Source organism: Lygodium microphyllum, chromosome 22, assembly GCF_053477565.2.
Source record: "Lygodium microphyllum isolate KBCC chromosome 22, Lygodium_microphyllum_v1.1.10, whole genome shotgun sequence".
NCBI lineage: Eukaryota > Viridiplantae > Streptophyta > Polypodiopsida > Schizaeales > Lygodiaceae > Lygodium > Lygodium microphyllum.
Window position 1 is genome coordinate 111585893 of NC_141156.1, and position 18258 is coordinate 111604150.

At 40.6% G+C, this 18258-nt stretch overlaps 1 protein-coding gene across 1 annotated transcript in view; it reads left to right on the forward strand.

Moving 5' to 3' along the window:
- LOC148017514 (LRR receptor-like serine/threonine-protein kinase FEI 1) overlaps positions 1-18258 on the forward strand; it is a 40699-nt gene that overhangs the window by 14786 nt on the left and 7655 nt on the right. The window contains exons 6-10 of the mRNA XM_087663528.1: positions 9629-9700; positions 9811-9882; positions 9986-10057; positions 10160-10287; positions 10514-10675. Of these exons, the coding sequence (XP_087519654.1) occupies positions 9629-9700; positions 9811-9882; positions 9986-10057; positions 10160-10287; positions 10514-10675 (506 nt within the window). The remainder of the gene's footprint in view (positions 1-9628; positions 9701-9810; positions 9883-9985; positions 10058-10159; positions 10288-10513; positions 10676-18258) is intronic.

Here is an 18258-nt window from a genome sequence, read left to right on the forward strand (position 1 = left end):
ATGTTTATACATATCATAATTTACAATCCAACTTTCAAGCAATGTTAAGTGTCAAGGTTAAAAAGTTAATTATATATAATACTAATCATTACCTACTTACTTGTGAAGACTCAAGGAACAAAGCGATCCTCTCAAAAAGCTGAAGATTGCAATGGCAAAACCTAAACGCTCCAGTTGGGTAGTTGTAAGCTTGTTTCTCTTTTTGGTGTGAAAGAGGTTCCATGTGCTCCTCTTTCTCTTAGTAGACCTTGAATAATAATCCTGTGAAAGCATCCAAATGGCAATTCATTTCTATTTAAATTTAAGAGATTGAGATTAAGTAATTGACAATTGCTAATATGTAAGCTGCCAAATCAACATTTGAGTGGGCAATTGATTATAGAGTTTGTTACCTAGGTTGCATAATGCATTAGATAATCAAGATTCAAAATATAAAAGTCACTAGTTTCATACCAAAGTAGGAGTATAATTGCCATATTTTTTTCACCAAGAGATAGGTTGAAGCAATGTCTCTCAAAGCCTAGCTGTGGGTCGGCCAAAATGAAAAGAATGATTGTGGAATGCCATGAAATCATCCTCTACTTTCCTTATGATATCTATATCATCCCCTATGAGGCACCTCATGTACTCCATGAAGCCTTTCTCTCTCTCCTCGCTAGTCTACTACTCGTTGCGTCAAAGAGGCTGCAAGTTCTGTACGACAGCATGGATTGGTTTATGTAACCAATCCTATCGTGTATTCCACACTGCACGAATCTCATTAACCCTTCAAAGCGAAGGATAATGGATCATTGATGAAATAAGTTAAAAACTTAAAAGTTAAAATAATGATCAATTATCAGGGAGTTGTTAATATCAAATAATTACATGTGTAAAAGTTAAACAATAACTTACTTGTCTTGGGCAAAAAGCTGTTGCGAAGCAAGGCCTCGTTAATTTTATCCATATACTCATATAGAAGGCCCAAAGTATTCCTCTCCATATCATTGATGCGCAATACAGTGTAAATATGAGTGATATTTTTCTCCAATGCCTCTATCTCAACCCACCAACTCTTATTTAAATATCGTGCCTAAAAGCAATAGCCTTTGGAGACTCTCTTACTCCATGTGAGCCATTCTTGGCATGCAATGGTCTGTATTAAATTTGAATGGATCCGTATCAACCTCTCCAATACAATCAATATATAAGAAAATCTAGTAGTAGAGGACTTCAATAGCTCAAGTATGCTATTGGCTCGAAACATGCTTGTGACGGATGGCCTCTTTTTCAGAAAACTTATCATGCTTGTTGTCGTCTTGAAAATGTCATCCACCCAAGATATTTGCCCAACATCTTCAATAAGCAAGTCAAGGGAATGGAATGCACATGGAGTCCATACTATGCTAGGAAACTCTTCCTTAAGCATACATCCCATAGACATACAATTGCTTCCATTATCTGTGACCACCTATATGACATTTTGGATTTTTGTGTCCATGATGACCTTTTGCATGTGCTCCCAAATGAAAGCTCCTATGATGGTAAGACGTGAGGCAAAGGCATTAATGACCTTATTGAACATGGTGCTTTTACATGAAGACTCCAAAACATTGTAAAGATTTCTTTGGTACATATCTGACTATCCATCGTATAATATTGTGCATCCATATTTCGCCCATGTCTCCTTCAAGGGCTCCAATTGAGTCTCTATGGATGCTTTCTCCTTTTGAATCTCCTGTGTGCGTAATGCTTTTGCGGATGGGCCTTCCCACTCACATCCTATGCGGCTCACTGTCTTGATTGTTTTTTTCCATTGATGTGTAGTGGCCACATTGAAAGGGATAGCACACGGGATAAATAAGCATGTGAGTCCCCTAGTTGCCTCCACAATTGCCTGCCTTTGAAGTCTTGCATGGAGACTTGCACCATGTAAGGAGCCCTTTTGCCCTTTACCACTAGAAAATGGCAATGGGGTCCTTTTTGCACTTGGATCCGATATGGATATGGATGCACTTCTTTTTGATGGGCCACTGGCATCTCCAAATTTCGCAAGCGCCACTAGGCCCACTAGCCTCTCCTTGCTCCACTTTTGCTTCATTAGCCCAATGTGGTGTTGAATGAGAGGATTCATCCTCTTCTAGCTCAATACCCATACGCTTTTGGTGCCAAAGATGGAGACTTATCGTTATTTTTACCGGTGATTGGAGTGATGTGCCTTCAATATGGATCTGGCGCCATGATATGATGATTAGCCTTGAGACAATGGATTATGGGAAGAAGAAGAAGAGGAAGAAGAAAAGAAAGTGGAAGAGGAAGAGGAAGAAGAAAAGGAAGAAGAAGAGGAGGCAGGCGGTAGAAGCTGAGTGTGCTGCAGGAGCTGAAGTGTGCACATTGCGGACTGGAATCGCGTTTCGGATGCGATCAATGTGCAGGATAACCCAATCCAAAACAGATTGCAGGATCTCGAAACGGCGGCTTGCCGTTTCTTTTCCGTTTCGGAGGTTTGTCCTACCTTTTACAGCAGGCATGGACTCTTAAGAAAGTGGTAAAAGGCCTTCAAAAACATCACCGATGTCATGTGTTTGGCATTTGAAATTGGTCATGTGAAAATGCCGCATTTTTAGCAAGTATTCCTATTGAACACTTGGTGCATGGGTTATACATGTGATAGCCTTCGTTTTCCGATCTGTAGCCTATAAAAATGCATTTTACAGCCTTATCTTCAAGCTTCTCAAGAAGCTCTTTCAGAACATGTGTATAGGCTATGCAACCAAACATTCGAAAGTAGTCAACTTTGGGTTTCTTGCCATGCCAAGCTTTGAACGGTGTAATTGTCTTCAAAGCCTTTGTAGGTACACAATTCAATACATGATTGGCACACTAAAACCATTCTAACCAACATTTATGTGCTAGCCACTTGCTTTTTAATATACAATGAGTCATTTTCATGAGAGTCTAATTCTTCCTTTTAGCAACTGCATTGCACTAAAGAGTCGTTCTAACAGTGGCTTGATGCGTAATGCCACAATCCAACAAATATGTTTCAAATGCACGAGACATGTGCTCCCCCCTCTATTTGTGCCAAGTATCTGCACTTTTAAATGAGTTTCAGCCTAAAGCTTTGCGGCAAGTTGTTTAAAATGTGTGAATACATCAGACTTATCCTTTAGTCCATACACTCATGTATACTTTGAGTAGTAATCAATAAATGTAACAAAATAAAGGTGACCCCTAAGTGCACGTGCCATATATGAGACCACAAAATCAGAGTGAATAAGTTGCATTTTTTTGGATAGCACGCACTACACCATCCTTTTTGAAGACAAACTTGTGTATCTTGCCCAAAATACATCCCTCGAATGTATGAGGAGGTGGAGTCTCCCCCTGGAGGCAATGCATCTACCATATGACACCTTTGAAGGGTTATCAAACTCCCAAAGCTCATATGTCTGTAACGGGTATGTTGGAGCTTTGCATTATGCATAGCGGGCGTAAGACTAGTGATTGCTAGAGCATCATGAGACTCCCAGTTATAAGTGTCTACAATCTAACTAGAATAAATCTTTGTACAGGGTGCCAAACAGCTCGAGTGCATAGTCCATTTCTCTATTTTTGACAATACATTTGTCATCCTCAAAGATGACTTGAAAGCCATGCTTATTGAAGGCAAAAATAGGCAATAATTTCTTTCTAACTCCAGGTATAGACAATACATCTAGAAGCATGAAGCTTGAACCATTTGCATTAGTAATAGTAACAGTCTCAATGCTACAAATATCATACTTGTTGTTGTTCGCACATGTGATGTGCTTACGAGCAGGGGACAAACATCACTTCCAAGAAGTAAACATCACTTCAAAGCACTTCTTGGAAGTGATGTGCTTTGAAGCACCATTGTCGAAGTACCATGTTTATTGCCTTTCAGCAACACTAAACACCGAATCAACCATAGAAGAATCATAATTGCACGTGAGAAATGCATAATTCTCCTCTACCAAATTGGCTGAAGCATCACCATCTACTGATTTGCTGGTTGATGCCTCTTGGACAGCCAAACAAGAGTATTTCTTTTTCTCTTGGCCAATTTCTTATTGCACTTATCAATATAGTGACCAGTTTTCTTGCAATAATGGCATTTTTCCGTCTTTTTAGACTTATTTGAGTCTTGTACAGCCTTGTTTGATGATTGTCCAGCATTGACCTTTTGCTGATTTTGTGCATTTTGCCTTGCTTTACCCTTGCCTTTAAACTTGAAAAGCATAGCCACATCACCTGAACGCAATGGGATATTCTTTTGAGTTTGCTCCTCTTACAACAAGATGCTTTCCAACTCCATAAAAGTAAGGGGCTGTTGCTCCCCCCTCAATGACAACATCAAAGAGGTGTGAAAACCAAGTTATGACTTTGGAAGAGAGTTTGATGTGATATTCACCAACTCAGCATCTTGAATAATCTCATAAGCATTAAGTAGCTACTCACACAAATCCTATGTATAAGGTGATCCGTCATGCTATCAGCCTCATCCATGTTTACATTTGCCAACTCTTTGCGAAGATAGGAGATCCTGGCCTCATTGCGGGTAGGAAACATATGTTCAAATATATCCCATGCTGATTTTGAGGCCTTGCAAGAACGGATATGCGGAATGATGACGATGCTAGCAAGGAAAGTGCTCGAGCATCCATTGAATCCCATTTCCTTTAATCCTATGTAGGAGGGGGAGGAGGGGCAGCAGCAACAACCCGTTCTTGAGTGTGACGCTGAGGTGTTTGAGGTGCAAGTAGCAAGACCTTGTGCTCGCTTCAAGTCACTTGTAACATAGTCTCAAAAGATTACGGACCATAAAACTCCACAATTGATAGTTGGAGCCATGAAGCTTGTTCTCCTGAGTGAGGACACCAAGGATGCTACTCTGATCATTGCTTCCCTAATGTGCCATGTTGTTAGGAATGAGCAAAATTTGCAGCCAATACTTTGATGCTGAAGTATAGTGTGTGTACTCAAAGCACTAGAAATCTTCTGGGATTGTCAAACAAGTGCCAAATGGTCACACAAATGCCAAAGTGTGGACAATGTCACCCAAGTCAGCACTCCAGCCACAAGAATAACAGCAATGCCCTTTTGTTGTCCACTTGCCTTGTAATTTGTGCCCAAAAAATTACAAATTCCAGCAATTTAATGTCTATTCTCACAAAAATTTCTGAATTTCCCTCAATTTGATTGTTCAACCTGATTGTAGCAGCAATTAAATACTGCTGTGCCACCGATTTCTTGCCTTGGGATGTGTGTAAGGCAAAAGCCCCAAATTTCTTCTTGAAATTTCAAAGAAATTGAAGAAACTTCTACTTATTGTTTGATTTTTTGCAGAAACGTCGCCTCACGACGCATGCCAATAGTAGCCAACTTGGATTTGCCTTGTGATATGTGTTGGAGCCAAAAAACTGAAAAGCCCCAAATTGTGTAATGTTGGCAATTTTGGTGGAGATTCAAGCACGAGAACTCAAATTAGGCAAGGGCCCCAATTTTCCTTGAAGAAATTATGAGAAAGTGGAAAAGTCAATCGAAAATCCCTAATTTCTTGGCACAAAGTTTGAGGAATTGAAAATTTCTTTGAAATTAGGTATGAGATAAGCAAGACGGATGAGCAATTGCAAAAATATATGAAAACCCCTAAATTTGGTAAATTAGGCTTTTTGCAAGAGGTTACGTGTGCACAGTTGCATTCAAGACTGCATTTGGGACTTCGTGCAGGCTGAAAACAACAGCGACACTTGCTTCAAAAACATCAACACGTCCTCGGGCTGAATGTTGGCTGGCTGCAGTAGGACCTTGGCGGAGCAACACTAGCTGATGGTGGTTTTTTGAAATCCGTGGGTGGAAGCTGCTGTGATACCAAATGTTGGAAATGGAGGGTGAGAGAGAGTGAACACAAGACAATGAGCAAGAGTGGGTAGTAGTTTCATACTCAAAAGACACAAACACTGGAATCATAGAATGAAAGTACAATAGGTTTTTAGTAAGTTAGACTATCCCTAATTCAACTAGAGCTCATTTAACTCTAGAACTAACTCTAGAAGTGGTGACACAACTTATTAATGTAGTTGTGTTCACATTGCAAACCAACTAACTAAAAACATTGGGCATTGCCCATAGAATTTGCAAAATTCTGACAATGCCTTGCATCAAACTCAAGGGATACTCTAAGTCCCTATTTTCTCAATGGATTGAGTCAAGTCTCTTGCACCATTTCTTGCTGTTCAGTGTTCTCCATAAACAAAAGCCATAAAATCTAATTTGTCCTTTGATTCCACAATTAGGGAAGCCTAAATTGAATCTGCTTTTGGTTACAAATCAACCCTCTTGTAGACCTCTTGAATCTCACACATTTTGCTATCCATTGATTGAATTTACACCAACAACCTTCATCAATCATTGAGGCATGTACGTGCACATCTCAATGTTGCTATGCAAAACCAAACCTTGCTAGTTTTAGAGTGAGATTAGCAAATTTCCAATTAGCAACACATCACTTTCAATTCCAAGGCTCAAATCCACAATATCCAATGCCAAATTCACATGTATTTGATCAAGATGAGGGAAAAGGAGCAATGGAGAGAAAATTTATTTTCCAACCCCTAAGATAGTAACCTGCAGCAATTATCCCTAATTGGCACTTGATTTTGCAAATTCAGGGAGCCTAATGGGGTTTTCATGTATGCCTGATTTCTTCATGCACATGGGTTGCCTTGCAGAAATTAGAGTTTTTTGCTTTCTAAACCTCCAAAGTCAAGTTCAGCGGCTGTCAATTGATCCAAAATATGCATCAGCTGCTATATATTGTTTCAAAACTGATCTCCATAGACTTCTCAAGCCTTGCATGCCTTGGAGGTCACACCAAAACGGAAGAAAAAGAGCCCAACATGGAAGATATACTTGCATATATCTTTTGGTCTTGCTTTCATTTAAAATGGCATTTAAATGCTGCCTAGTCTCATTTTTAAATCCCTAACCTCTTTGAACTTGAAAGCGTTAAAACTTTCCACAAACTTTAGTTGAGGACATTAAATTATTTAAATTCCTAACTCTCATGACAACGAAATTCGTTTCCAAGGGTATATTTAATGTCCCTCCCCACAGACACTTGTCCACATAACTTTTGCCCAGGTCCCCCATTTCCTAGTGACAAACTTATCTTGATCTCGCATGTGCACCTCACACATGCGCAACGAAAGTGTCCAAAGAGCAATAAGTTAATCATTCACATCCTTGTGATAGGATGCTATCTCAAGAGCTTTTGTTATGACAAGTCTTTTGGAGCATGGGTTTTATGAGCTTTCTTCCCCTCCACTTCTATAGGATCCTCTTAACATCTCCCTATTGTGCGATCCATCAAGTTATCTTTCTTCCCATAGGTTTGTGCTCATTCCCCACCATTTTTTTTTGGTGGTTCCCTTGGACCTCCTATGCCTTTCAAAGGAGGATGTTGACATTGGTGATGTAGTTGTGGGCTCCTTGGCCCTTGTATCCATTTTAAAGGGGAATTTTGAGGATTGTGAAGAGCTTTTTCATGCATGCGTATACATATAGGGCCTTTATCTCACGTGGCAGCTGCTTTGCCTCTTCTTTGAGCCACCCTTCCTTGCCACTAGCATGTGGATCCCATGCTCCTTTTTCTTGATGTTTCTTTTGCTAAACTAAAAATACATTAGCTTCTTTAAATCAGTCCCAAAACTTACTCAATTAATGAATTAGACCTCTGTATTAAAAAGAAATGCGTTCGTAGAGAGTGTTTGTAACACTATTGGGAGGACTCAAAACTTTCTATAAATAGGTCTGCTACTCTCCATCCGACTTGAATCTCGTTTTTGCAGCTTGCAGGTGTCTTCTTACTGCTGTCCCCACCCCATTTGTGGAGGATGTCTCTATTGGAGCTGTCCACCATTGCTGTCTACCATTTGGCCCATGCCGTCGAACTTTTTGCTACTGCTCGGGATTGTTTTCCAGCCTTCAAGCTTCTTGTCTAGTGAAATGACTGTAGCCTCCACCTTTCCCAGTTGCTGCCTGCTGCCATATGGCCTAGAAACCTGCGTTTCCTGCCCTGTATGAGCAGCCATATCTGCATTTTTCTGTCTGTGGAGCTGCCTGACCTGCCACATCATCTATAGTTACTGCTTTTGGGGCTGCCTGATCTGCCATGTCATCATTTAGGCTGTGTTTACTAGATTTGTTGCATCAACAAGCTGCCACATCATCAGTACAGGTTGTTTTGCTGTCCTGCTCCAACTACTTGTTTTGTCATTGATCTGGCCTTCATGGGTTGCATTTGCTGCTTCCAGACATATTTAGAGGCTGCTTTGCTGCGTTTCGGGATCCCTCAGAGCATGACACACTCTTTTGCTCATACTCTCTGCCTCGATCCTTGAGACACATCCCCAATCCTCTAGGCACGTGAGTTTGGAGGTTAGTTCTCATCTTGCATAGTGTGTTTGTTGCATTGAACATTGCATCATTCATTCATTATTCAATTTCATTATCTTTTGTGTTAACCCTAATCCTAATTGTTTTTCTTTATTAGTTTGTGTGCTTGTCGTACAATTGTGTTTTGTATTCTGTAGATGAGCATTTCTTCACCTCTCTTTGGCAATAGTTCTTTGTGATGCCTTCGATAGCTCCTTACTATCATTTGCCTCCTGGATTAGGAACTTGGCTTATTGATTCATGCATGAATACATTCAATGTGACTTGTTTGAGGCCTCTTCACTCCCATTGGCATCTTATTGCCACCTTGAGCAATGGGTTCTCATTTGAACACAAGGTCATGCTATTGGGTTGTTGGACATCTACATTGACAATCTTCATTGACATACACATGGTCGGATCTTCCATAAGATTTTTTCCTTCTCTCCTCTCTGGTCAGACCTAGGTCTTGAGAGGGGGGGGGGGGGGGTTGTGTTAATAGACACATTTTCCTTGGTCTTCTTTCCTATACATCTCCTGCTTGTGAGTCTCACTTCAAGTCAGACAAGGGCTTTGGAAGCTTTGTCACTTACTTGCTCTGTTTATCATGTGTGTTAGTCGTTTCCATTTCAGCCATAGTAGGTGGGGACTAGGGTTTCTTCTCCACAAGTCCACAAGTCCACTTTAGTTAGCCTCTTCACTCTGCACACTGATTGCTTGATTGAGTGCATTATGATTTTAGCCACATAGGCAGCTGCTTGCATTTGTCTTCATCTTCTTGGGCCTGTTTTGGGCACCATCTTTTTATACTGCAGAAGATCAATCTGTTCTTGTCTTGATTGCCTGTTTAGAGGCTGTCCCAATCCCTCCACACATTCCTTGATCATTATTTTAACCATCATCTTTCTCACTCATCTTTCTTAGATCTTCTGCCATCAGTCTGGTGCACTCACTGATACTTCTCTGCATCTTGCGGGTGCTGATTTGTGCAGACTTGTATCAGTTTTCCTTTTGTTCTTTTGCCTTTCACCTCCGCTCTCTCCTCTCCATGTTCCTGCTTCTGTTGTGCACTCTCGCAAGAAAGCTCTTTGTACATACTCTCTTATATTAATTCAACCACCTCTGAGAGAGAGAGAGAGAGAGAGAGAGAGAGAGAGAGAGAGAGAGAGAGAGAGAGACCCTTTTGCAGGCTTTTGCAGGACAATTATCTGAGTGGTCATATACCTTCAGAGCTAGGTCGACTTTCAGAACTTAAAATCTTGTAAGTTTAACCCCATAGTGTTGTATGGGTCGACATCTGTAAATGGTTACCTTTGAGAACTGTTTTCATTCAGCAGGGTGTTGTTGATATTTTATAGGTTTGTATTTCAGGGATATGTCTAGTAACACCCTCAGTGGAACGATTCCTGCTTCTCTAGGGAATCTTCAGAAACTCACTACTTTGTAAGCCATTATCATTGTAATGTTACAAAATCCAATGCTAAAGGTAGTTGTGTGCATAGTTTTTTGTTTTGGTGCTCATCACTTGGCAATATATATTTTGCAGCAATGTTTCAACCAACTTTTTGGTTGGTGAGATTCCTGAAGATGGAATCTTGAAGGATTTTGGTGGGCAATCGTACGTAGACTGTTCCGTTGTTAAATTGTTGGGGTTGTTCTCTTCATCTGTGTGATGACTGTTTTCATCCACTATGCTATCTAATGTAATTCTTGCATTCAGGTTTGTGGGTAACCTTGGTCTTTGTGGTCAGCAAGTTGGTGAGATATGCAAAAGTCAACTAGAAGAGCCTACCATAATCCCTGATTCACCATCTTCTCCATTGGAAGGGGTCCCAGGTCCTCCCTTTGGTAATTTTGATTTTGATTTCTGCCAATGTTGTTTAAGCTGTGCAATTCTTTACATCTGAACTGGTCTGTTTTACCAAATTAAGGACCAATAAAATGCTGTTGATAATTGTCAACACATAATCATGATCATTACAACTAGTTCCATAGAGGTCTATATGAAAAGATCTTTCTTATCATTACTGCTCTTAAACTGGTTGCTGGATGCTCTATGTATGGTTCCTGGCAGGTTTACGCAAAAAATCATCCAAGTATTCTACGGAGTTTCTAATCAGTGCCTTAGGAACTGTGGGATTGTCACTTCTTGTGGCATTGATGTGCTTTTGGGGCTGCTTGTTATACCACAAGTTTGGGAAGAACTTCAAGGAGTGCGACGAGAACAATGGTGATGGTAAGGAGCTTTATCTGCACAATTCTTTTTTCTGGTCAGCTCTGTCACATTCACCTCAGTATTTTTGTAACATAGAAATAAGGCTTTTATCTGGACATCTTCTTGGAATTGTCAAATATTAAATGCATCTTGCCTTTGTAATATCTGATGGATCTAGTTGCTGGGATGAAGATTTCACAAGAATGCAATTTAGATGTGGTTCATAAGCACTGAAAGCTTTGGGTTTATTGTTGTATGCAAACCTCTTGTCCTTGTTGTTGTTTACATATCTCCACCATGTTCTTGGGGTGGGTGTTATGTACCACATGTCCAACAGATGAATTTCTTACCTTGAACATTGATGATATGTCAACCATTCAGTTGCTTCATGCCAGTTGTATATATGATTTCAGAAACGTAGTATTGGCAGGGATGTATTTTGCATTGACATGGGCTTCACCAAGTCTCTAGATGATGGCAGCTACTATTGAACCAGTTATAGCAACACTTCATTCTTATCTTGCTGTTGCCATGGATAGTGCTACACTGCCCTTGCCTTGTCAAAAGCAACCAAGCTTATGCCAAATAACAAGGAAATTGAGGGCTTGTTTTTGATAAATCAAATTTCTCAAGCACATGCCAATCATTATCTAGATTCAACACACACTAGATAACTAAGCTGTATAGGATGCACATAAGCATTGCCTTGTGCTTTGAGAGATTTTGGAATAGAAATCATAAAGAAGAGACAGAGGAAGATGAATGATCATTTTTGTTAAAGAAATAGAAAAAGGAGAGGAGAGAGAAAATGGAATTAGAAAGCGTTATAATCAACTTGTTTTAACTTGCACTATTTCGATTACTTTACTCAAACATGTCCTTATGGGCTATGGTAATAAGTTTCGAGGAAGTGTGCAAGCCATTTTTCACTAATTGTATCCTAAAAGGCAACATATGATCAAATTCAGATATAGTGTGTGTAAAGACATAAGAGCAACCAAGTTACTTTGGCGGGTACACAGAAATGACAACTTGGTCCCTTGTTCCATGCCTCCTACTTTTGGCCATTCCCATTACGTTGTCGTGCCACTATGTGGACACAGTGTAAAAAACCCTGGAGTGTATCCTCATTTGGCTTTCTTATTAGTTTAGAGAGTCAATGTCATATTAGTCATTAGTGTTAGTGTCCATAGTATGGATAGTTCTTGTTAGAGATATCATTCCTTGGACAACAGTGTTGCAGAGTAGTACGGCCAGAGTGCCACGTCACCAGCCGCAGGAGCCATTTCAGCAGAGTAGGAGCCACGTCAGCTGTCATAGATACCATGTGGCAGCAGACTGTTCAATCAGACAGAGGCCGAGCAGTGGAACATACTTTTGGCATTTTTTATGTAGTCGACTGCATTTAATGCAGCCAAACCTAATGTTGGACACTATTTTTTCTTGGCTATTTATAGCTAGTCTTTTGGTACACTCTCAGTCATTCACATTTTTTTGTCAGTAGTTTGTGGAGATTAGATCGTGATCAAGCCTTGCTGTCCTTGAGGTGTGCACGTGGGGTGACATCGTAGAGGATATACGCAGATATTCTCTTCGCACTCGTGTATATTTTTGCATTCCTATAGAGCATTCTACACTTCAGATTTTTTGCGTTTCACTGTCTCCTCTCTCTCTCTCTCTCTCTCTCTCTCTCTTCTTTCTGTGTTTACAATCAAGACACAGAGGAAAGAGTCCTAGTAGGTTGAGTCTTCACACTCAGAGGGGGTTGCTTTTGCGTTTGTGCAGACATCGCGGGTGAAAATGTTTATTGAGATCGACTTGGAGTTCCAGGTGATCTTGGTTCTACGGCTCTTTCATCAGATCAGAAGCTTGATAGTGACAATTACTGCATCTAACGCATGATGATGTTGGCCATTTTGGAGTCTTATGATTTAGCGGAGCTTGTGATGGAGGAGATTAACCAGCCCTCAGTGAGAGATGTGTCTAAACTCTCTTCCAATGCTCGTGCAGAGTTGACTAAGGCTGAGTCTCAATGGGACAAATTGAATGCTAGGATTCGTTCTTTTCTTTTTATTTCTTGTACAACAGTCGTGATAGCTCACATCAAGCACTTGACGGTGGTTTGAGAGATATGGTTGGAGCTTGACGAGATGTATAATCGGATGACCCTGATAAAGAGGGTTTCTTTGGAGGTGTAGATTTGGACCTTGTCTGTGAATAAGTCTTCTTTGCTTTGGGAACACATCAACAAGCTTCAGCATGTTCAAAATGCGAGGGAGTCTATTTCCTCCGAAGACATGACATTCGCTTTATTATCTGAATTGCCGCCATGATTTGATACTTTTTATTCCGCTCTTATTGCATCAAGGCAAGAGTCGACTCTTCAATGGGAAGAGCTGGTTTCTATGGTCTTAGACCAAGAGGAATAGTTGAAAGGACAGAATGCTTGCAAATCGGAGACATTGGTTGGTCAAGCTTCTTAGAAAAAGAGGAAGGACCAAAAGAAGGAGGATAAAAATTCCAAGAAGGACAAGGAGAAGAAATCGACATGCCATATTTGTGGTAAGACTGGTCTTTGGAAGAAGGATTGCCATAACAAGGGCAAGAAGAATACCAAGAAGGACTTGAAGAATTCTGGAGCCATTGTTGCAGCCTCATCAACTGCTTTTCTACACTTAGCGGTCATTGAGAACCCTACATTGAAGACTTTTGATGCTGCGACAACAGCTCCCTAGTCTCGAGAGTGGATCGTGGACAGTGGTGCCTCCTAGCACATGACTTCTTCTCCTATTGGTGTTGTTCATTTGCGACCTTTGCGTGGGCAAATTCTCATTGGAAATAGCTTTTTTGTGTCTATTGTTGCATAGGGTGAGATGTAGCTGATTCCAGATGGACGTGGTGGTATCTACACTTCGGAGGTGTTGTATGTGCCATGTTTACGGTATCACTTGCTTTCGATCCATAAGATTTGTTCTCTCGGTCTCTTGGTGGAGTTTGACAGTGATGCTGTTCGAGTTTTTAATTGTGGATCGAGGAAGGTTTTCTCTTCAGGGTATGAGGAGAATGACATTTACAAATTGAAGTCTTCTACAGCTCTTATATCTAATGCTGGGTTTGGCCACTTAAACTATGAGTACCTTTAGAAGGTGTTGCAAGGCTCCTTTGTTCGAGGTTTGCCGGACGTAGTGGTGAGCCAACAACCATGTATCTTTTGCATTCGTGGGAAATTGCATCAGGATGCGATTCCCAACAAAGCTTCGAGGCAGTATACTTTATCTATGGAGCTTGTATCTATAGATCTTTGTGGCCCGATGAGGACCGAGTCCTTGAAGGGGAGCTTGTGCTTCATGTTGATCATAGATGACTACAGCAAGATGACCTGGGCCTATTTCTTGACGTTGAAATTGGAGGCTTTCTCTTACTTCAAGGATTGGCTTCTCTTTGAGGAGAACTGATCTGGTCGGAGACTAAAGACCTTGCGCTAAGACAAGGGTGGTGAATTTGTGTCTAATGAGTTTACTCGTTTTTGTGTAGATAGAGGCATTCGCGAGGAGTTTGCTAACACCAACACTTCTAAAGAGAATGACATTTTGGAGAGGAAGAATCGAAGTGTGATTGAGATCGCGTGCACCATGATGGAGCATCGACAGACACCTCAGTTTTTGTGAGTCTTTGGGTGTGACGCCTATGTGCATATGTCGAAGACGCAGCGTGACAAGTTTGAGGTGACTTCTTGACAACAGGTTTTTGTTGGTTATAGCTCCCAGTCCTAAGGTTATCGTTTGTTTGATCCTGTCAAGCGGAATGTCTACATGAGCCGAGATGTGCGGTTCGTGGAAGTTTCGGCCACAAAGAGGGGTGAGGAGCACCCCGTCTCTGGAGATCCGGGGAAGAGTTGGGCTCCCGAGATAGTTCCTTTGGAGCCAGAGTCTCTTGATGGAGATTCTTCTTCTGGTTTAGAGTCTTTCCTTCCATTGGCTACCCTAGTGGAGCTTCCATCGGTGGATTGCAGAGATACATCAGGAGCTTTTGGTGACTTTTGAGATGGAGACTTGTCGGACCATTTCTACTCCTATGGATTTGAATTGGAAGGCCACTTCACACGCAGCTTCTCCCTTGACCATTTCTACTTCTTTATTCCATGCTCGGACGAAGCACATTGAGATCCAGTATCACTTCATTCAAGAGAAGCTTTTGAATGGGACCATTGATGTGGAGTATTGCAAGACAGAGGATAATCTTGCAGATTTGTTCATGAAGGCGCTTCCCAAGGCTCTTCTTCGGAGCCATTCCAAATCCCTCAATCTTTTGACCTATGCAAGATCGGTGAGGGGGTGTTAGAGATATCATTCCCTGGACAGCAGTGTTGCAAAGCAATACGGCCAGAGCGCCACGTCAGCAGTCGCAGGAGCCATGTCAACAGAGTAGGAGCCACGTTAGCTTTCCTAGATGCCGCGTAGCAGCAAACTATTCAGTCGGACATAGGTTGAGCAGTTAGACAGGTTTCTGGCATTTTTAATGCAGTTGGATGACTTGATGTTGGATACCATTTTTTCTTGGCTATTTATAGCCAGTCTTTTGGCACACTCTCAGTTATTCACAAGTACTCTCAGCAATTCGTGGAGATCAGATCACGATCAAGCCTTGTTGTCCTTGAGGTGTGCACGTGGGGTGACATCGTAGAGGACATACGCAGATATTCTCTTCGCACCCGTGTATATTTTTGCATTTCTATAGAGCATTCTACATTGCAGATTTTTTGCGTTTCATTGTCTCCTCTCTCTCTCTCTCTCTCTCTCTCTCTCCTTTCTGTGTTCACTCTCTCTTAGTCTTGGTTCCACGCTTCCGCATCATTGCACTCTGACAGTTCCAACGTACAAGATTTTTAGACAAGTTTAGTCTATTTTTGATATTTGGGATATTATTTCTTATAAATATCCTAAAAAGATGTAGCAAACTTCTAGTATAGGGTGACATGCAAAAAGCAAGTGGCTTTTCAACTAGCTTGGGAGATCTCATGAAAAAAGAGGGGCTTGGAATTTGCACGATTCTAGTTTTTAGGCAGCAAATAGCACGTCGGATTGGGCGGAAGAAAAAGGAGCAATCTAGGAGCATCTTGATCAAGTGTCTTGGGGTTTTATCTCCCTTTTAGAGCCAACAAAACCATCAGATTTGCCATTTGAGCAACAGAGAAGAAGCTAGTGTTTGGTGTGCATTTTTGGTCTACCAGGGAGCTCCAGAAGATCTAATGCTTGGAGATTGCTTCCTAGTAGTCCCATACAAGGATTTTGTTTATCTTCTCAAGTTCTATCAATACATAGTGCTTTGAATCATTGAGCTTTGTCTTTATCTTGTGTAAAGGCTTTGGTAGATTTGAATCCCTTGCCTATTCTTTTTCTTTTCTTCTATCTCCTATTCTCTACTTCCTTCTCTTTGATCCTCAATGGATACGACTTTTCAACTAAAAACCCTCTGACAACGTGATCATCCTCATCCATCATTGCATGTGCTTGTATACTGCTCAAATGCCACAAATGGCTAAAAAGACTAATTTAAAAAATTATTAAAAGGGCTGATTTTGATCTACCAGATACGAATGGAAAATGATTGAATCACTTTCAGGTTGCTGAAATCATGAAATTGTGGTAAGGAGCTATAAAAGCTTGCTTGGTAGCCTCAATTAATGAGCATATTGCTCCACAAACCATAGTTCACACACTTAAATGTCGAGAATACACTAAAGCTCTTGCACATACTTTGTGATAGGCCGAACCAGTTCTTGTGCTCTTGTGAAGATGAACATACTATTCTAAATGCATTTTTGCACTACGTGCATGACACATGAGAGAGAAGGTAAGTTTGCTCATCATGGTCGTACCCCCTAGGGATGATGTCTCCATGAATATATGATAAACCACTTAGTAGTTTGTGTCTCTAGATGAGCCATGTGATCCATATGCCTAGGTGATCATGAAGCCCATAGTTGCCTTTAGACATGCCAATGTGCATGAAGGGGGCTATGTTTAGAGTAACCATGGTTAGGAAAAATACTTGGAAGTAGTTGGTAGTCTCATTTATAAATGGATACAAAGAGGTGTTTGCAACACAATTTTGTTTCATTAGAGAATGCCATTAAGATGGATCACTTTGTTGGAAAATCAAGCTCACAGGGAGTTATGCTTGCTTAGGACATTTAAAGCTCACATGGAGTATTAAACTTGTCTATGAACATTAAATCTCACAAGGAATATGATGCTTGTTGAAGAGCATTTAGTTAAACTAGTGAGCCATACATCAAACTTGGGAGGCAAGAGACATATCACAATATCTCTTTATTGATATTGATAGTAGCTCTTAAATTAGCAATAAGAGGAAGGAACATTAATCAACTCGTGAGCTTGGGTTAATGATCAAGTGGAAATAATAAAGTTTTATCTTGGTTGTCTCGTTTGATGGCGTTTGATTAGTTGACTGAGACATTAGTAGGATGCTAGTGGGACTAAGAAAATCTTAAACATATGTTTGATGAAAAAGTTAGTCATAATTTAAGGCGTGATTTAAGATCTTATATAAATTTGAATATCAAGACTTAAAAGAACAAAATAATTCAAGTTTAAACATTGACTATTTACTTTGAAGTTTTAAACACGAGTGATTTGTAAAATAGAATTGCAAAAGTGCTATCTTCTCCGAAAGTCAAGGATCATAGGATCAAGAATCTAGAGGTTACAATCTATAGGCTCATCTCACTCTCATAGCCACCACCAAAAGAAGCATCAATAAACTTGGAGGATGCATCAGATGTAAAGAAAGGGTATGGCAAACATAGAGAATTGCAAAATGTATGACACGGTGTATAATAAGATTTGTGGAATGTTGGAACGAGGATGAGAGAATAGAATATGAATGACACAATCATGGAGCCTCAACCGGAGCCTCAACCCTATATGTTTGAAGGACCAGGTAGAGACGGTCGAGAATAGTGTTGGAGTGTGTCAAACTTGTGATAGATCTTGAAACATTGCAACAATCCACTAGGTTGGTGGTGACGTCGATTGTAGCAGAGGGAGTAGTTTGCAAGCCTTCACTATGAGATGGATGCTAGAGATTTGTGCGACAACAAAATGTTGGATTGGGAGCTAGAAAATTCAGTTTGGTTGGTGATGATGATGACATCAGTAGGTCAGTAGCAAGGAGCATAATGGTGAACTTGGACAATTATAGTAGTAGTAAATGTAGCAAAGGAGACTAAAGTAGGGATTAATGCATTGCCTTCTCGATGACCTTGAGCATTTGGAGCTTTTGGTCAAGGTTGATATGTTTGGTACAATTGCAAGCTGCATGGTTGTCGATTAAAATGTGTCCCATGCTTGGATGCAAGGTCAAAATGTTGAAAGTGATATTCGAGAATGAGACCCCATACAAACTCAACATAGCTATGCTATTTTGGCTCTCTCAAGAGCAAACTACCTCGAATAGGAAGGACCAAAGGGGTCTTGGTTGGGGTTTCAATTGTTGAAGAGGTTCCATGAGTCTTGGGAATCCAAAAATTTCCAGATTAAATCGGGCCAAATTGTGAAGTTCAATATATTGAAGCGAGTCTT